General features: G+C 37.3%; 5 protein-coding genes across 5 annotated transcripts; 1 reads left to right on the forward strand and 4 right to left on the reverse strand.

Annotated features, from left to right (window-relative positions):
* Nucleotides 1–284: 284 nt before the first annotated feature.
* Nucleotides 285–688, reverse strand: LOC18009026 (mitotic-spindle organizing protein 1A). The gene has a single exon (XM_024153272.1). The coding sequence runs from the start codon at nt 682–684 to the stop codon at nt 481–483; it is 204 nt and encodes a 67-aa protein (XP_024009040.1). The 5' UTR covers nt 685–688; the 3' UTR covers nt 285–480.
* A 678-nt stretch (nt 689–1366) lies between these two features.
* Nucleotides 1367–1965, reverse strand: LOC18008529 (non-specific lipid-transfer protein 2). Its single transcript, XM_006390446.2, has one exon. It carries the CDS (start codon nt 1841–1843, stop codon nt 1547–1549), a length of 297 nt encoding a protein of 98 aa, XP_006390508.1. The 5' UTR covers nt 1844–1965; the 3' UTR covers nt 1367–1546.
* A 663-nt stretch (nt 1966–2628) lies between these two features.
* Nucleotides 2629–3767, reverse strand: LOC18009029 (clumping factor B). Its single transcript, XM_006390447.2, has 2 exons — nt 3472–3767; nt 2629–3233 (listed from the first exon to the last, which is right to left on the reverse strand). Exons 1-2 carry the CDS (start codon nt 3665–3667, stop codon nt 2764–2766), a joined length of 666 nt encoding a protein of 221 aa, XP_006390509.1. The 5' UTR covers nt 3668–3767; the 3' UTR covers nt 2629–2763.
* Nucleotides 3768–5157: 1390 nt separating this feature from the next.
* Nucleotides 5158–7388, forward strand: LOC18009125. The gene is made up of 5 exons (XM_006390450.2): nt 5158–5807; nt 6372–6521; nt 6599–6697; nt 6790–6927; nt 7063–7388. The coding sequence occupies exons 1-5, from the start codon at nt 5226–5228 to the stop codon at nt 7195–7197; spliced, it is 1104 nt and encodes a 367-aa protein (XP_006390512.1). The 5' UTR covers nt 5158–5225; the 3' UTR covers nt 7198–7388.
* Nucleotides 7389–7494: 106 nt separating this feature from the next.
* Nucleotides 7495–10304, reverse strand: LOC18008328 (F-box/kelch-repeat protein SKIP6). Its single transcript, XM_024152085.1, has 7 exons — nt 9079–10304; nt 8781–8887; nt 8592–8692; nt 8325–8499; nt 8103–8240; nt 7913–8013; nt 7495–7824 (listed from the first exon to the last, which is right to left on the reverse strand). Exons 1-4 carry the CDS (start codon nt 10219–10221, stop codon nt 8477–8479), a joined length of 1374 nt encoding a protein of 457 aa, XP_024007853.1. The 5' UTR covers nt 10222–10304; the 3' UTR covers nt 7495–7824; nt 7913–8013; nt 8103–8240; nt 8325–8476.
* Nucleotides 10305–15456: the final 5152 nt, after the last annotated feature.

Raw genomic sequence — 15456 nt, forward strand, 5'->3', positions numbered from 1 at the left:
GCCTAGTCTCCATCTCTAAGCTGGATTGCTTCTTTAGTTGATCATAGAAAAAGATCTTTCTTCAAAGTTTTCACTTTTGGCAAAGTTAAGATCTTTTCAAGGGAACATTTGAGCTATGGAAATAGTTGTAAATCTTAATGTAGCCCGCTATGTTGGGATTTCTCTCCAGAGATCACAGTGCCTCATAGATCAGAACAAATTTGAGGAGTAAAACTGAAAAAACCTGATAGAGTAAAACGAGTTTTGTAAATTGATCCACCAACGGTATTTGCAGCAAAGCAAGAAGAAACAGTAAAGGAGGAGCATGACACTGCATAAAAGATCCTTACAATTGTTTCTCTTTATAGCCCAAGAACACTCGTTTAGTATTTTTCTTCAGACATCAATGGCACAATGAAATCAAAGCATAAAGAAGAAAAAATCAATTATAAACGAGATCCATCTTCCAAACAAGGCATAACGAACCCAAAAGCACTTGATTTATCTTAAGCTGCCGTGGTTGGTCCCAGATTCCTGACGAAGCTCCTTGACGACAGCAGCTAGAGCTTCAGGGTTAAGACCAAGATCGCAAAGAGCTATGAGAACGGACAAGGTATGTCGATCCAGCCCTGTCTCCAAGATGTTCGACATTCGAAACACGAGCTCTAGCGACTCCCTCGCTGTCTCAGCTGCCTCTTGATCCATTTTCTCTGACCAAAATATTAATCCAGAAGAAGAATCAATTTCTGGTTCCTATAATTTCGGAAACGATTCAATTTCTAATAGCTAAAAACATCATGTATGTGGCAGAGAGTGGAAACCCTAAGGAGGAAATCGGAGAGTGTCGACTTCCGAATGCTTAAGAGATAAATTAGATCATTATAAGGAAACAAAACGAAAAGAGACGCACGAACCAATTTTACGACGGAGACAACCAACGGCGTCGAATCTGAAATCTCAAGAGCTTGAGAGTTGTTGAGAGAAACGAGTCGAAGAAGACGAAGTGAAAGCGAAGGTTGGCCAGAAAATAGATTTCTTTGGGTCTCTTTTTTTGAAAAAGCTTTTTATCTTCTAACGACCGCGTTTCATTATTAGAAAAAAATTGGGCAAGAAATTTGTTGCTATTGGGCCGGTTCATATAAAATGGGTCTGTTCCGTGGGCTATATTTAACCGGCGTCTAAATGGATTAATCAGGATTTAGGACCGATTAATATGGTCAATTTAATTTTAGGGACACTCACTGGAAATATTAGATGCAAAATTTGTAGTGTTATCACTGAAATTGGATGTTAACGAGCTTACGTTAACGGATTTATCAGCCATAGTTTCCCCAAAACATAGTTAAATCCGAGATTTATGGCATAGAAGCAAGATCTCACTCGTGGGATTACCTGAAACATGGAAAGTTCATTCCTTGACAACAACCACTTGCACACAAAAACATTAACCAAAGCTCAAAAGCAGGAAACTCGAACACGATACCCATCATGATTAATGGGTCTAACTTATTGACCAATACAAAACCAAAAATGCTAAACAAATCCATGAAAGCAAGGAAAAGAGAGACTAGCACTTGGGATAAGGACAACCACAGTAAGTGGCGATCTTTCTGGCCTTTGGTGAGTTAATGAAAGATTTGAAAGTAGGGTTCTTCAAGTACTGGCAGACACAATGTTTTTGCTTCTTCACCCTGGTGCAACACAAACGTGTCGGCGTAGACCCTCTCTGTATGGCATCCACACATGGGCTCAGCTGCGTTGGATCACATGTCTCTACTGCAGCGACTCTGTTTTCTTGAGCAACAATGAGAAAGAGAAGGATTGCAAAAGTGAACAACACTGGTTTTGTGCAAGCACCCTTCATTGTCTCTCCAAAGTTGGAGTTTTTAGAGATTTACGAAAAAAAAGGATTTATGCTGGTTTGGAGTTTGAAGTGAGTCTCTTCTTCTATATATAGAACTAGATGGCTTTGTGTTACTCAAAGGAGACTTTGTGGTTGCAAGAGATCTCGAGATGTCTAATAGTATCTGTCTAAAGCTCGAATAGATTACTAAATTTTTTCTTACAAGAAAAAAAAGAAAATGCTCAGACAAAGCATATAAAGACTAAACACCATTTGGGAGAAGTTATAAAACCATGTGCATCCAACAAAGACGTCAGCTTTCGGTTAAGCCCGTGAAGGTATGGTGAACTTGTTGGACAGTTCAAAAATTATATTTCAATTTATTAGAGTATTACTACTGAGAAAGTACAAAACATGACTCTAATTTCTAGTTATATTCAAGTCATGAACTTCAGCCAACTTGCACCAAAAGCTGTTCTGTTTCCATTTATTATGCATTTGCTTCATTTCAAAATCTTCGATGTACCCTAAAAGTCTGTAACCAAAGACCAACCAAAATGCATTGTCTCAATGTTTTAACATAGTTTGGGCAATGAGATACAATAATACAACGAATAAAACAAACATTGGCCTCGCCACTGGCAATGATAGAATTCATATTCTGTGTTTGGTATTGGCCACCAATTATTTCATACTTTGACATCATAACAGACAGAATCAAATAATCTATCTCTAATTCCCGAGTAATTCTCTATGTAGGAGGTAAATAAAGTTGGTCAGGATGATAAAATAAAAATTCTGGGCCAAGAAAGAAGTCTGAGACATACAATTAAGCAGGGAATCACTTGCTAAAATCAGACGCAAAACAGTAACTGTCCTAAAACATCCCCATGTCTCCAAAATATATACAAGTTAACAATACAAATCGAAAACTTATCAAGTTAATCACTTTTAGAGTCAGAATAAGACGAATGGTCAGCTTTCAGGCTATTAATCTTGATATCAAGACGAGACAAGTCAACATCTTTCCGGCCATCACTGTCGATATCTGAATCAGACGAATCACAATCTGTTAGGTCATCACTCTCGGCATCTGAATCAGACGAATCAGCATCTCCCAGGTCATCACTCTCGGCCTCTGAATCAGACGAATCACCATCTCCCAGGTCATCACTCTCGACATCTGAATCAGACGAATCACCATCTCTCAGATCATCACTCTCGGTATCTGAGTCAGAGTCATCGACCTTATGAGCATCGTTAATTGGATACTTGCGCACCTCATCCATCACTTCGTCATCACTTTCATCGTGCTTCCCCGATAACTTCCTATTCATCATTGCCTCAAATAAATCTGGCAATGCATCCTCATCTCCATCATCCAAAAAGCTCTGTATTCTCTTTTTCAGCTCTGTAAAGCCAAATGAAAGAAGAGGGCTTTAAGAAAAACATAAACACATTGTAATCTCTATAGGCATATGTATGCGCTCACGTCATGAATAATTCACAAATCAGTTAGCTGAGTCGGCCTATTACCCCCAAATCGTTGAAAAATTCATCGTTTTCGTTCTTAAATTTAATGTATTTCCTCGAGCTTTACGTTTTTCACAAGAACCAAAGCAAAGAAGGCTGGTTTCGAGAAATTTCACCTTCTTTAGAAAGAACCTCGTCGCTTTTCGAACCATGCGCCGAGTTGGGCTCGGAAGAGAAGAAGACGAACCGGGAAGTAACTCGGTTTAGGGGAGGAACAACACACGGGCTGGTGTTCGAATGGCGGAAAATTGTCGGTGAGTGAAGGAAATTTCGAGCAGCTAAATTGGGAAACCTCTGCAGAAATCGTCTCATTAGATTCGCCGTGAGACTAGGGTTTATCACAGAGGTTTGTCTTCTCAGATTTAACCGCTCTTTTCTTCGCTTCCGATTTTCTTGTTTGATATGACCGGCTGGGGTTGAGTATTGACCAATTCGTTCTCGTTGTCGTCTTAAACCAGATGGACTTAGCCCACCCCGGCCCAGCCCAATTTGACTCTCTTTTCTTCCGCTAAGAAAACAGCCAATACAACTAAACAATATTAAACTATAGTATCTGTCGATTCATATGCGTACTTACATAATTGGCTAATACATACATCGACTTTATTAAGTACGTTAACCAAACCATATAATAGTATTTGAGTGACATTTCACATCATGATTTTTGATTTTGTTTTCTTACATTATCAGCTATCTCGAACTTAAAACTTGTATTAACATCCACTGAAAAATAGGATTACGCTTAAGTACTCTATACTTTCAATCTGATACACTCACTTTCGAATATATTTTTGATGCAAACAACTGCTTTCTATGGTCGAAATTTTTTGATTTTAATATTTTATTTTGTGTTAGAATGTGTTCTTGATAATCACGCCTAGGTACAGAAATATAATTGGGCATTTAACTTAAATATTGATATAATGGATGTGTTTTGTGTTATGGGCAAACGTAAAAAAATCATAAAATTTGTCGTGGAGTTTTTGGGTCATGCTCCTACGAGAATAAGTTTGAGACTTTTGGAATCTGTATTGGACTCATCAGTTATGTGACGCACCTAACACTCTCGAAGATTAATCATTTTTATTTTTCCTCAAATTCTCAATAACAGTAATGTTTACAGCTATTATTTTCCAGACCAATGTAATCAATTTTTATATATATAGAAATATACAGATTTATAGTTTTGTTTCAGTATAAACAAAAGTGATATTGATTTTGAGTTGTGATCTGTGACCTGTGTGAAAACCTGTGACTTGTGACCCTCTGTTTCTTGTCTTTCTTACCTCGAATATATAAAAATTGAAATACATCTGACAAAGAGAAAAAAGAAAGTAAAAGTGACATGAGAGACCTTTTCTATGCATACAAGCAAAGACAATAAAATTTCTTTATCTACCTTCGTTTTTAGGTCTGGACAAAAGTGAACTCCAAAAATTAAATAAAACTAATTTAAATCAAGTCAAATATCGATACTTTTGAAGTAAAAAGAAAAAAAAGTTCCAAAAGACTGGTCGGAATCTATTGAGTGAACAGCTAAACACCTATTGTACCCTCATTCACCTCAAAATTTCAAACCATACATACAGTGCTAAACTCTAAAGAAGAAAGTATAAACCACACATTTGCATGTGAAAAAAGAAAAATATCTTATTCGGTATCGGTTACTTGAAGACTTGAAACACAAACTAAAGCAAATGAAAAGTGGATAATGATTATTAATTAACTAAGGATTAATTAATTAGTACGTTAACTAAACCAACTAAAAAGTCCATCACTCCCTTCTTCCCCGCGCTGTGTCACTTTCCCCACCTCTCCACTATCTCTCTCTCTTTTTCTCCTTTTCTCTTTCTCTCTCAACGAGAAGACAATGCCTGTTTCTGCAGAGCCTTCGTCGTCTTCTTCGACGACAATCGGTCAGCACATCAGACTCCGACCCAGGAATCTCCCCCCATTTGCCGCCGATGAGTCTCTAATTCCCAAACCTAGCCGCGTCTGTAAATCCGCCATGTCTTCCTTCTTCCTCTTGCCATCATCATCCAACGAGACCAACAGGAAGAAACCCAACTCGTCGTTTCGTGGGCTGGGCTGCACCGCCTCCGCGTCTCAGCAGGTTTCCGTCCCGGCCGTGATTCGCTCCTCCGCCGATTGGGATGCGACTAATTTCAAAACTAAGAAGACGAAGAAGTCGAAGAAGACGAAGAGCAAGAGCAAAAGTAGCTTCAACGGCGGGTCGGTTAAGATCTTGAGCGAGGCGGATAGAATCGTCGGCGGAGGAACCGCTTGCGCCGCGATTCCTGATGTTTGGTGCGGACCCGGTGTTGGGTTTTCCACGGATGCGGTGGTCGGCGGAACTATTGAATCCGTCGAGACGGATCCTCCGAGAAGGAATATTCCGGCGAGACGCAAAATCGATGGAGATAAGACCAATAATAACTCTAATCTCAGAGAGGTGCACTTACTTTCTCCTTTTCGAAAAAAATTCGTAATTGAATTTCATTTCTTACTTGTTGCGTGACTTTGTTAATTTGATTTTCGAATATCCGGGGAAGATTTTGCGGAAAATATTACTGAGATTGAGAATTTTTTTAATAAAAAATAGTATAGTTATTTTGCCGGGTTATATAGAGTTTTTTAAAATAGTTTATATAATTAGTTAGTTAAAATCTAGAACAGAATATATGATTTGCGTTTATCCAGTCGTTAGAATTAAGATTTTTCGTTTCGATTTAGGTTATCGCTGGCCCTATCTATTAACAATTTTGAGGTTTTGCACTTCGATATATCCTCCTCCTCCTTATATGGTTGAGAACATTATTTGATCTACTCTTATAGGATTTGTTGTACACAAGCTTCTTTCGACGAAATTAAGGTTTTTTTACACTGTTTCTTGTTCGGAATTTAACTTCCTATTAGCTGATTTAAGTTTCTTGTACATTCAAGTGATCATATGAGGTTTTGATTTTGATAGCAGGGTCAACTGTTTCTTAAAAGTCAACTGTTTAATTCATAGCAGGGTTCTTCTCTTCTCCCAAGGCGATCTCTTAATCAAGAACCCAATCCTTACTTTGACTCTGATACGAACTTTTTGACATCGCGGGCTGAACAGTTCTCTGATAGATATCATCGTCATCTACGACAACCTTACCCTGATGGGCTCTCCGAGGTAGAGTGTTCCTGACTTTACCTCTTAGAGATCATGGAGCTTGTGCAGTATTTCCATCTGGATTTTCCATTTTGCAGGTGATGATGTTACAGAACGGTTTTGTAATGGGAGGGGTAATAAGCTCGTATGATCACTTCCGTGACTTGAGACTTAACGTCGATGACATGACATACGAGGTATGTGTACCTTTCTCAAAAAGTATCAATGAATGAGCTCTGGTGTCTATATGTTCTTGAGTGTTGTGTTTGTTTTGCTGTATAAAAAACAGCAACTTTTGGAGCTTGGCGATAGAATTGGGTATGTGAACACTGGTCTTACTGAAAAACAGAGCAAGTCCTGTCTCCGGAAAGTCAAACCATTCCGGAAAAATACACCATTAGCAGATAGAAAGTGCGTCATCTGTCAAGTAAGTCCAGATATGGTTTTATTAATTATATAATCAGAAAAAAGAATCGGTTTTTTTTTAGTAGAATCCCATGTCTAGATTGGTGTGAAAATGGTTTTGTTCCTTAATAATGTTCATTTGTTCGTTTGCCGACAGGAAGAGTATGAGGTAAAGGACGAGGTAGGAAAATTACGATGTGGGCATAGGTTCCATATCCACTGTGTGAAACAATGGCTGTCGAGGAAGAACTCTTGTCCGGTCTGTAAAACGATGCCGTACGTTGAGCCTTAGATAGATCATAGATATATCTCCTCCTTTGATGATGATTCTTGATTTCGGGATTCAATTACTTTTTTAATGTTAGATTCTTTTCTCGGGTTTTTATTTATGATTGCTATTTTATTTCTGAAAACAACTGTTGAAACATTGTATGAAACAACCAGTTTCTTACACAGACCTATGGAAAAGTCGCCGAGACACTGTGAACCCCACATTGCGTGTGGGTTTGATCAATTTTGTTGTTGGTGATTATTAGGTCGTCAACTACAAAACTGTTAGGTAGATAGATCTAACATTATTAAATCACATGAAAATGATGAAATGGTTACGTGCAAGTAACATCGTGTATCTATAGTTTATCTATACTATTACACGAGGTCAATTCAATAATGCTTACGTCTAAATGAAATCTTCACCAGTCTGATAGAAGAAATTACTTCACTTTTCTACTACGAAGCTTCTAATTTCGTGGATATTTTATATACATGAATGTATCTATGGAATGTTATATGTACTTTTACTCTGCTTTTTTTTTTTTTACAGAAACAAGAATCGATATAATTTGAAATTTTGCTGATCTTATCTCTCATCATGGCGCTGAAGATATTGAATAATCAGTGGATATATTTCGCTCCGGGCCTGTAATGATGATAATGAAACAGTGTCAAAACATAATTCTGTTAAGTGATAAGGAAAAACAGAATGAAGAGAAATTGATCACATATACCGTTCGACCAGAAATCATATCTTGGTGGCCATAATGTGGACCTCCGGGTGATCCTAAGACTTTAAAAGTGGCTAGATGTTCTGGAATCAGCTTTACAGTATCTACTCATCAGATCAACGACATTACACACCGGTTAACGATCACATCAATCAAGAGAAAGGAGTCTTAAAAGATGTTGTAAAGTAACTACCGTATACTGCAAGAGCTAGAATCGGGACACTGGTTTTGCTGATATGATCTTTGTAATAGAAATTACCGGTTCTGTCACGCAGTCCACCCTGGTCCACGGCTGTTGCTAGCTGAAAGAGAAGCTTAGCCGGCACCGTGCCTGTTTTTTTTTTATTGGGTTTTTCAGAACAAACGTTATTGTTATCGCTGAAATATGTTGAGAAGTTTGAGAAAATGAGCTTACATAAGCTGTTCAAACCAAGCTTTTAAATCACTTCAGGGTCCATCATTTGAGGAGCAGAGATATTAGTGGTTAACCAGGACAAAGCATATGCAGGACGACAAATTAGAGGGTGAGCCATCGCGAGTATTGTATCAATCGGTAGGGCAGGCAGGTTAATAGCTTGCGCGGGCTCTTTCTGAAACAAAACGACATTTGAAATCACTTTCTCAGTCGTATTTTTCTCTTTAAAGAGTGTAATAGTAAGGTGGTTGGTTTTTAAGTACTTGCCACGGGTAATAGGTACTTGAGGAGTGTTCCTGAGGACGAGTAGTCCAACGTTGATGCAATAGTAGTAAAAGAAGCCAAACCCGAATCCATTCCTTGTAAACCTAGTGAAAACGTGATTGAACCAAAATCTAACTATGAATTACACTTTATAAGAGAATATCAGGCTATGTGATGCATGAGAGAGCTTACCACATCTTGAGAGCAAGGCATATAAGAGAATACCACCCATTGAGTGACCAATCGCTAACAACTTCCCATTCAAATTTTGGCTTGGTTTGAGTCCTCACATACTCCATCTGAGGCCAACATATCATATAATTGCAAATTTTATTTATATAAATCAAACTGCAAAAAAAAAACATACACGAAGACACCCAAAACAACTTATATCCCCTCAATGTGATTCATTGAGTCAGAGATGATATAATTAAATAGTTTGAACCAGGGAGTGAGAACATCAGATAAAAACAGAACCAGCAAATAGGACCTTAACGTTATCTGTGTCTATGAGTTTACCGGACCAGTCAATATACCCCCAAACCTCCCATTCCTCGCTTGCCTCGCTTACTTTGCTTTTCTTCAGGGAAATCTCGGCAGACCAGAGCTCAACACTCTTAGGACCTTCAGGCTGCGGGTTCACGTTCCAGAAGATGACCATCTTCCCAGTAGAGTCCCTGCAGAGTTTGGTGATATCATATTCTTGAAGCTCTTCTAAACCCTTGACTTCCTTCCAATCCAACTCATATGGCAAACACCATAGTATTTTCCCGCGGGTACCACCACGACAGAATATAAAAGTCCCAATCAAACACCAGTCAGCTCTGTCTTGTGGCTTAGAATCATCAGTTTTCTCGCTGGCCACAAACATACATTGACTTGGTGAGAAGGAGAAGCTCTGACCATCCTCAGCTAGGACGTAAACCTCCTTCTTCTTGTCAATCACCACGCTTTGTTGGATATTAAGGGTCTTATTGTTCAGGGTCGGTGTAGACACAGACAAGAAATCCCAGGTTTCAGTGTTGAGATCGTATACCTCAGCCCAGTTTGATGAATCAGCGTCATCCCCACACCCTCCAAAAACGTAAATTTTATCGTCTATAAGGCTTGCCGATGCGGAGGCACGAGCCATCTTCATGGGCGGTATACGGAACCAGGTGTGCTCGAAGCAGTCGAAAAGCGACACATCCGAAGTGGGCTTGCCGTTGACGAGTCCACCGATGATATAGATCCCCCAATCCATCTCCACGAAAGAGGATGATGCTGGAGTCTGATACATATACGAATCGATCGGTTTCAGCCGGCGTTGCACGGGGTGGAGGACGAACCACCGTGGGTTTGGTTCGGATAAGATGTGCAAGCATACGTATAGATAACGCTCGCAGAAACCCATCCGAGACCTCAAGTCCCAGAGCTCAGGGGAAACTACGAGAGACCGGTGTGACTTGGAGGCGATAGCTAAGGCCGCCAGGTCCAATCTCGAGACTTGAGCCAGGCAGTTCAAAACCACCGCATCTGGCAACGACCATAACCCACACACCTTCCTCGTTTTTTTCTTCCTCGTTTCATTCTGCGATGCCGTTAATGCCAATTGAGATTGTCGGCATCCCCGAATTGCACTTGTTCCTTTCATCCTTTGATTATTACCGGAGCCGGAGCGGATCGATCGATTTACCTTTTGGCCTTAAATCTCAATCAAGTTAGGGATTTTTTTCTTTGTTCGTTCACAACTTGTCAAGCAAGACACCATAAATAAGTAGTTTTCGGAAAAGAAAAAAGGAAAAGAAAAAGAAAAAAGGAAAAAGGAAAAGAAAAAAAGTTAAGAATTAAAACGAGAGAAGAAAACAAAATTGATCCCAAAACAAAATTTCCAAATTGGAAAATTCTGCCTTTTTTATCATTTATTTATGAGATTATTACCTAGTGCACTTTTTGAAACTGTAATTACCAAAAAAAATATTTTTTGAATCACTTGGAATTATCTTATTTTGTTTTCATTTTTGGATTTTTTTATTTTTTTCTGTTTTTACTTTACCAAAACGTACGAGACCCACCTAAATCCACTCATCACCATCTACACACTAAATCGCATGGAAACTATTTTAATTTATCAGTTTTCACACATTAAATCGTACAAGACTCACCTATATAGATGCAACTATATGGATACAACTATATAGATACACATGTAAATATGCACATATATTTATATAGTTACATCTATCTATAATGTATGCATGTGGATATGCATATATATATATATGTATTCATATAGTTATATCTATTTATACTTTATGTATGTGGATATGCATATATATATATATCAATATATTATGTGTTTACGTGTACACTACTATATGGATACGTATATGTATACATATATATCTATATAATTACATAAATACATATATATTTATATAATTACATAAATATTTATATATTTGTGTCCACGTGAACGCTACTATATGGATATCTATATGTTTATCACTAAACGACAAAAAATTAAGTTAAAAAATATAAAATGGGTATCAAAATATTAAAAAAGAAATTATATAATATATAGTGTCAAAATAATTATTCAATTATTTTTTAAATAATAGATAAATAAAAACAAACAATTATGGGAAATGTGTGATATTAATATAATATTAACTAGAGAAATAATATAGATAAGTAAGCAAAAGCATTAAAACAATCATTTGTCTCCTCCAAATAGTAAAAAAGTATGTCTTTTGGTAATTAAAATACAAAAGTTTTTTTTGGACATTAGATAACTCAAAAATACATCTAGTGGTGACACTTTTTATTTATTAATGTGATTTTCAGTTCAGACAGCTGATGCAAATACCAAACACTTTGGTTCTTAAGAAGTGAGAACTGCTTCAAGGATTCACTTTGGAAATCCTCCAATTTGAGGATTAAGAACAAAATTGATCACTTCACAAGTCACAACAACATTCATTCATTCACCTTATTATGAATTAAACTTCTCAGTTTCTCTAAATGTAAATTTTCAATCTCACGCCTACTATTTTGTAATAGCCAATGCCCAATCGTCTTACTGATCTCTAACTCTCGACTACTAACAAGTCACAACATGCATTCACTTTATTTTGAATTAGACCTCGTAATTTCTCCAAATACAAATTTTCAAGCTCACGCCTACTATTTTGTAACAGTCAAAAGCCCATACGTCTTACAAGTTACACAAGTGCGGTAAGTGCATTTTCACCACACGCGGATAATTTTGCATTACTGTAAAATGCAAATTGAAGACTTAATAATACTCATTTTTCAAGGCTGATTACTTAGATCAAACAATAAGATCAGTTAGATCACAAATGAAAAATAATAAGATCAGTTAGATCACAAGATAACATTATCACATACTTGCAAAGTCTCCTTTTTTAAAATGTTTTATGAATTAATATATATATACATATATATGGTTATATTTCTCTCTATATAATGACTTTTGAACAAATATAATGCACAGCTGCAAAAAAATTACAGCATATCAAATTTTAACATTAGAAATTAATTCAACTACTCAATCAATCAATCAACATAAAAATACAACATATTAATGAGAAAGAAAAATACATACTCTTTGCACCATTCCTTATATGGTTTGGCTTTTTTGCAAGAAACTAGCAACTTCGACCTAGAAATTTTAAAAGGATTTGTTTCTTCTCATAAAAAAGAACTGCAAACAAATTTATAAAAGGAATGATTAACTATTAAACTTCGGCAGAGTAAGTGAGAGAGAAAGTTGATTTATATCAAATCAATCAAGTCAACCAAGTCAACCATACCAAGTCATACCAACCACTCTCTCAATCCATCAATCTTTACTGGAAACCATTTCAAAGTCTATTTCATTTGGCACATATTATATTATAATTAGATGAGTACCTGCGCTAAGCGCAGATGTTTATATATACGAAAAATAATATACTTTTTGTGATATTTCATTAAAAAATATTTGTGATATAATTGCGAATATATAACTACATGAACTATTGACATAAATTTCTCAAAAAAAAAAGCAAAATAACCAACTTGTGTACACATTCTTTTCTGGTTCTAAATATTACTACCGATACAAGGCTAGATAAATCCATCTCTATTTTTGTGAAAACCTCTTCTAAAGCAGAAGCAAGATAATATGCAACCAAGGCAGATCCTTCTTTGAAGAAATTCATTGTGTTTTCGTTGCAACTAATGCATCAAACACTTGTCCAAGACACCACACAAATATGGGTTAGATAGCTTCAGATTTTCATTAATCGAAGCTGAACCACAACTAAAACCACACATCCAGAGTTTTGGTCCTTGCTTTCTTGAGCAATATTGATGTGTGTTCTTACCAACATCTGTAGAGTTGGCATGAACGTTTTCCCTAATACAGAGACTATTGCCGCGAGAACAGATTTTCTCATGTTTCCGTTTCTTATTAAAAGCAAAAGTAACCTTTGAAGCCCAGCAAAATTATACAATCTCACCTACGTGCATCATACGGTTTCATTTCCTCTTTTCTCTCAACCCCAACAAGTTTTTACTACCAAGTCACGAGTTTGACAGATGATTGTATCAGCTACGGTTTCAGATGTGTGAATTATTCCGTTCTCAAAACCCAACACATTAGCAACAAGCCAACAACAACAGCATTGCAGCATGATTATACCCCTCTCTGTTAAATAGACATGAGAAACACCAGAAAAACCCTTAGACAACAGAAAAAGAGCCAACGTAAACAGCTTCAGTACACTTCCAATAAAGGTAACAGTACCTCATACAAAACATTAAAATTCCAATAGTCAATAAATACCAAATGTAAGCAAAAATTTCCCACTTAAGGTTTTTCTAGTAGAACAAAACCAGTGATACGATGTTTGGCATGACATAACCTTTTCTCAAGGCAAATCACTCAGAAACATCGGTCTTTTACCTGAAACAAATGCATATTAAATAATGGAGTCATATCAGACATGAGCTTTGTTCAAAGAATATTAAAACTTCAAGTGTTTGAAAGAATGGAGAATAAAAAGAAAATGCAGGAAAAAAAATTATTGAGGGTACCCATGAATCTTAGAAAAATATTAACTTATGCAAATGAAAATAAAATGACAACAGAGTAGCAGGTATCTTTTTTCAATTTGTAGTGAAAGACAACACCAATCCAAATAACCTACTTTCTGTTTTCACTGATTCACCGCTCGTCAGTTCTTTATTTCCTTTTTTTTTACATTTGTTCTTATCCAAGACCAAAAAGCAAGTGTTCGAATTTTCAATTTCAGTCACTTAGCTTCTTGATAAGTGATGCGTGATCGTATTGTGTGAGGGAACAAGTTTTACCCTTAACAAAACAAAAGAAAGCCGCAAGTGTGATCCAAAAAGTTTGTTTTTTTTTTTTAAAAAGCGTTTTTGAAGCAAAAACGGAAAATTTCTGAAAATTTTTAAGTTTACGGGAACTTACCTTTTCTTGTTTGCACATTAGGAAAGTTTAAAACTTACGGAGGATCTTTTCGGGTTTTACTGGGAACATTTCGGGAAACACCGGGAATCACCGAAAAACGTCACAAATCCGCGACATCACCTCAACGACCAACGGCCGCGGTCAGGAGACGCGCGACCGCGGTGGATGAGGGCTTGGCCGCGGTCGCATTCTCGGTGCCGCGGTCGATGCACCTTTTGCCGCGGTCCCATCAGTTGCGACCGCGGATCTTCCTCCTGCGGCCTATTGTCCAATCTTCTCGTCTTTGCCGGGCCGAGCAGCTAAAGACCTACCTTTTTCTCCTTGGGTTTTCTAATTTTCTGAATTTTTTGTGTTTTTGTTTTATAAAATACCTAAAACTTAAAAAGAAAAAGAAAGCATAAATTCTAAAAAGGAAAAGAAAACTAAAAGAAAGAGTACCTAAATGGGTTGCCTCCCATTAAGCGCTTTTGTTCTAAAAAAAAGTCGTTTAGCTCGACGTAAGCATGAGGAATCAGGCTGATTTGAATGGCACTCCACTTGATGTGCCTTTGTCACTTCCGGTTGGTGGAGGTTTTACTTCTTCTCCTTGAAGAGAAGTCTTCTTACCTTTAATCTTCTTTCGGACTTTAATGTTGTTCAGAACCCTTTTTGTGTTTTCGATCAGCTCCTGGATTTGGTCCTCACTAGTTTCTGTTGCATCTGGTGAAATGATGATCTTGATCTTTGCAAAAGCTTTCGGCTTCTCCTTTTCTTTCTTTTTTGGCCTGTTTCCTTTGCTTGGAAATTCATCTAAGATAGTAGGATAATACATTTTTCTGTCCACATTGAGGAAAACAGCATGCCGGTTTGCGTGATTGATAATTGCTCCTACTGTAGCTAGGAATGGTCTCCCAAAAATGAGTGGCCTCTCCTTGTCTTTATCCATCTCCAGGACTAGGAAATCTGCTGGAACAATCTTATCTCCCACTAGAACTTGTAGATCATGAATCGCCCCTTCAGTATCTTTTTGAGATGAATCTCCAAAGATAACCTTAACCGTCGATGTCCTTAAGGTTTTTATGCCCAATTTTTCGGCAAATGTCTTTGACATGGTGTTGACATTGGCTCCGGAATCGCACAAGCAGTCTGTAAACTTGATTCCTGAAATGAAACACTGGAAAACAAAACGTCCCGGATCATCGGCTTTGGTAAGCCTTTGAAACGGTGATTGTTCGGGTACCTTAAACAACGGCTGCTTGGGATCGATATCCTTGTACAGTGGTACAAAGATTGGGGTTTCTTCTTTCTTTCCATCGGTTCCAGACTCTTCTTCGGGCAATGTGGTTATGGCGTTGCAAAACTTCTTAGGGTTATCATCAACTCTTCCTGGAAGAACTCCACTTTGCCTCT

Source organism: Eutrema salsugineum, unplaced genomic scaffold (assembly GCF_000478725.1).
Source record: "Eutrema salsugineum unplaced genomic scaffold, Eutsalg1_0 scaffold_9, whole genome shotgun sequence".
Classification (NCBI taxonomy): domain Eukaryota; kingdom Viridiplantae; phylum Streptophyta; class Magnoliopsida; order Brassicales; family Brassicaceae; genus Eutrema; species Eutrema salsugineum.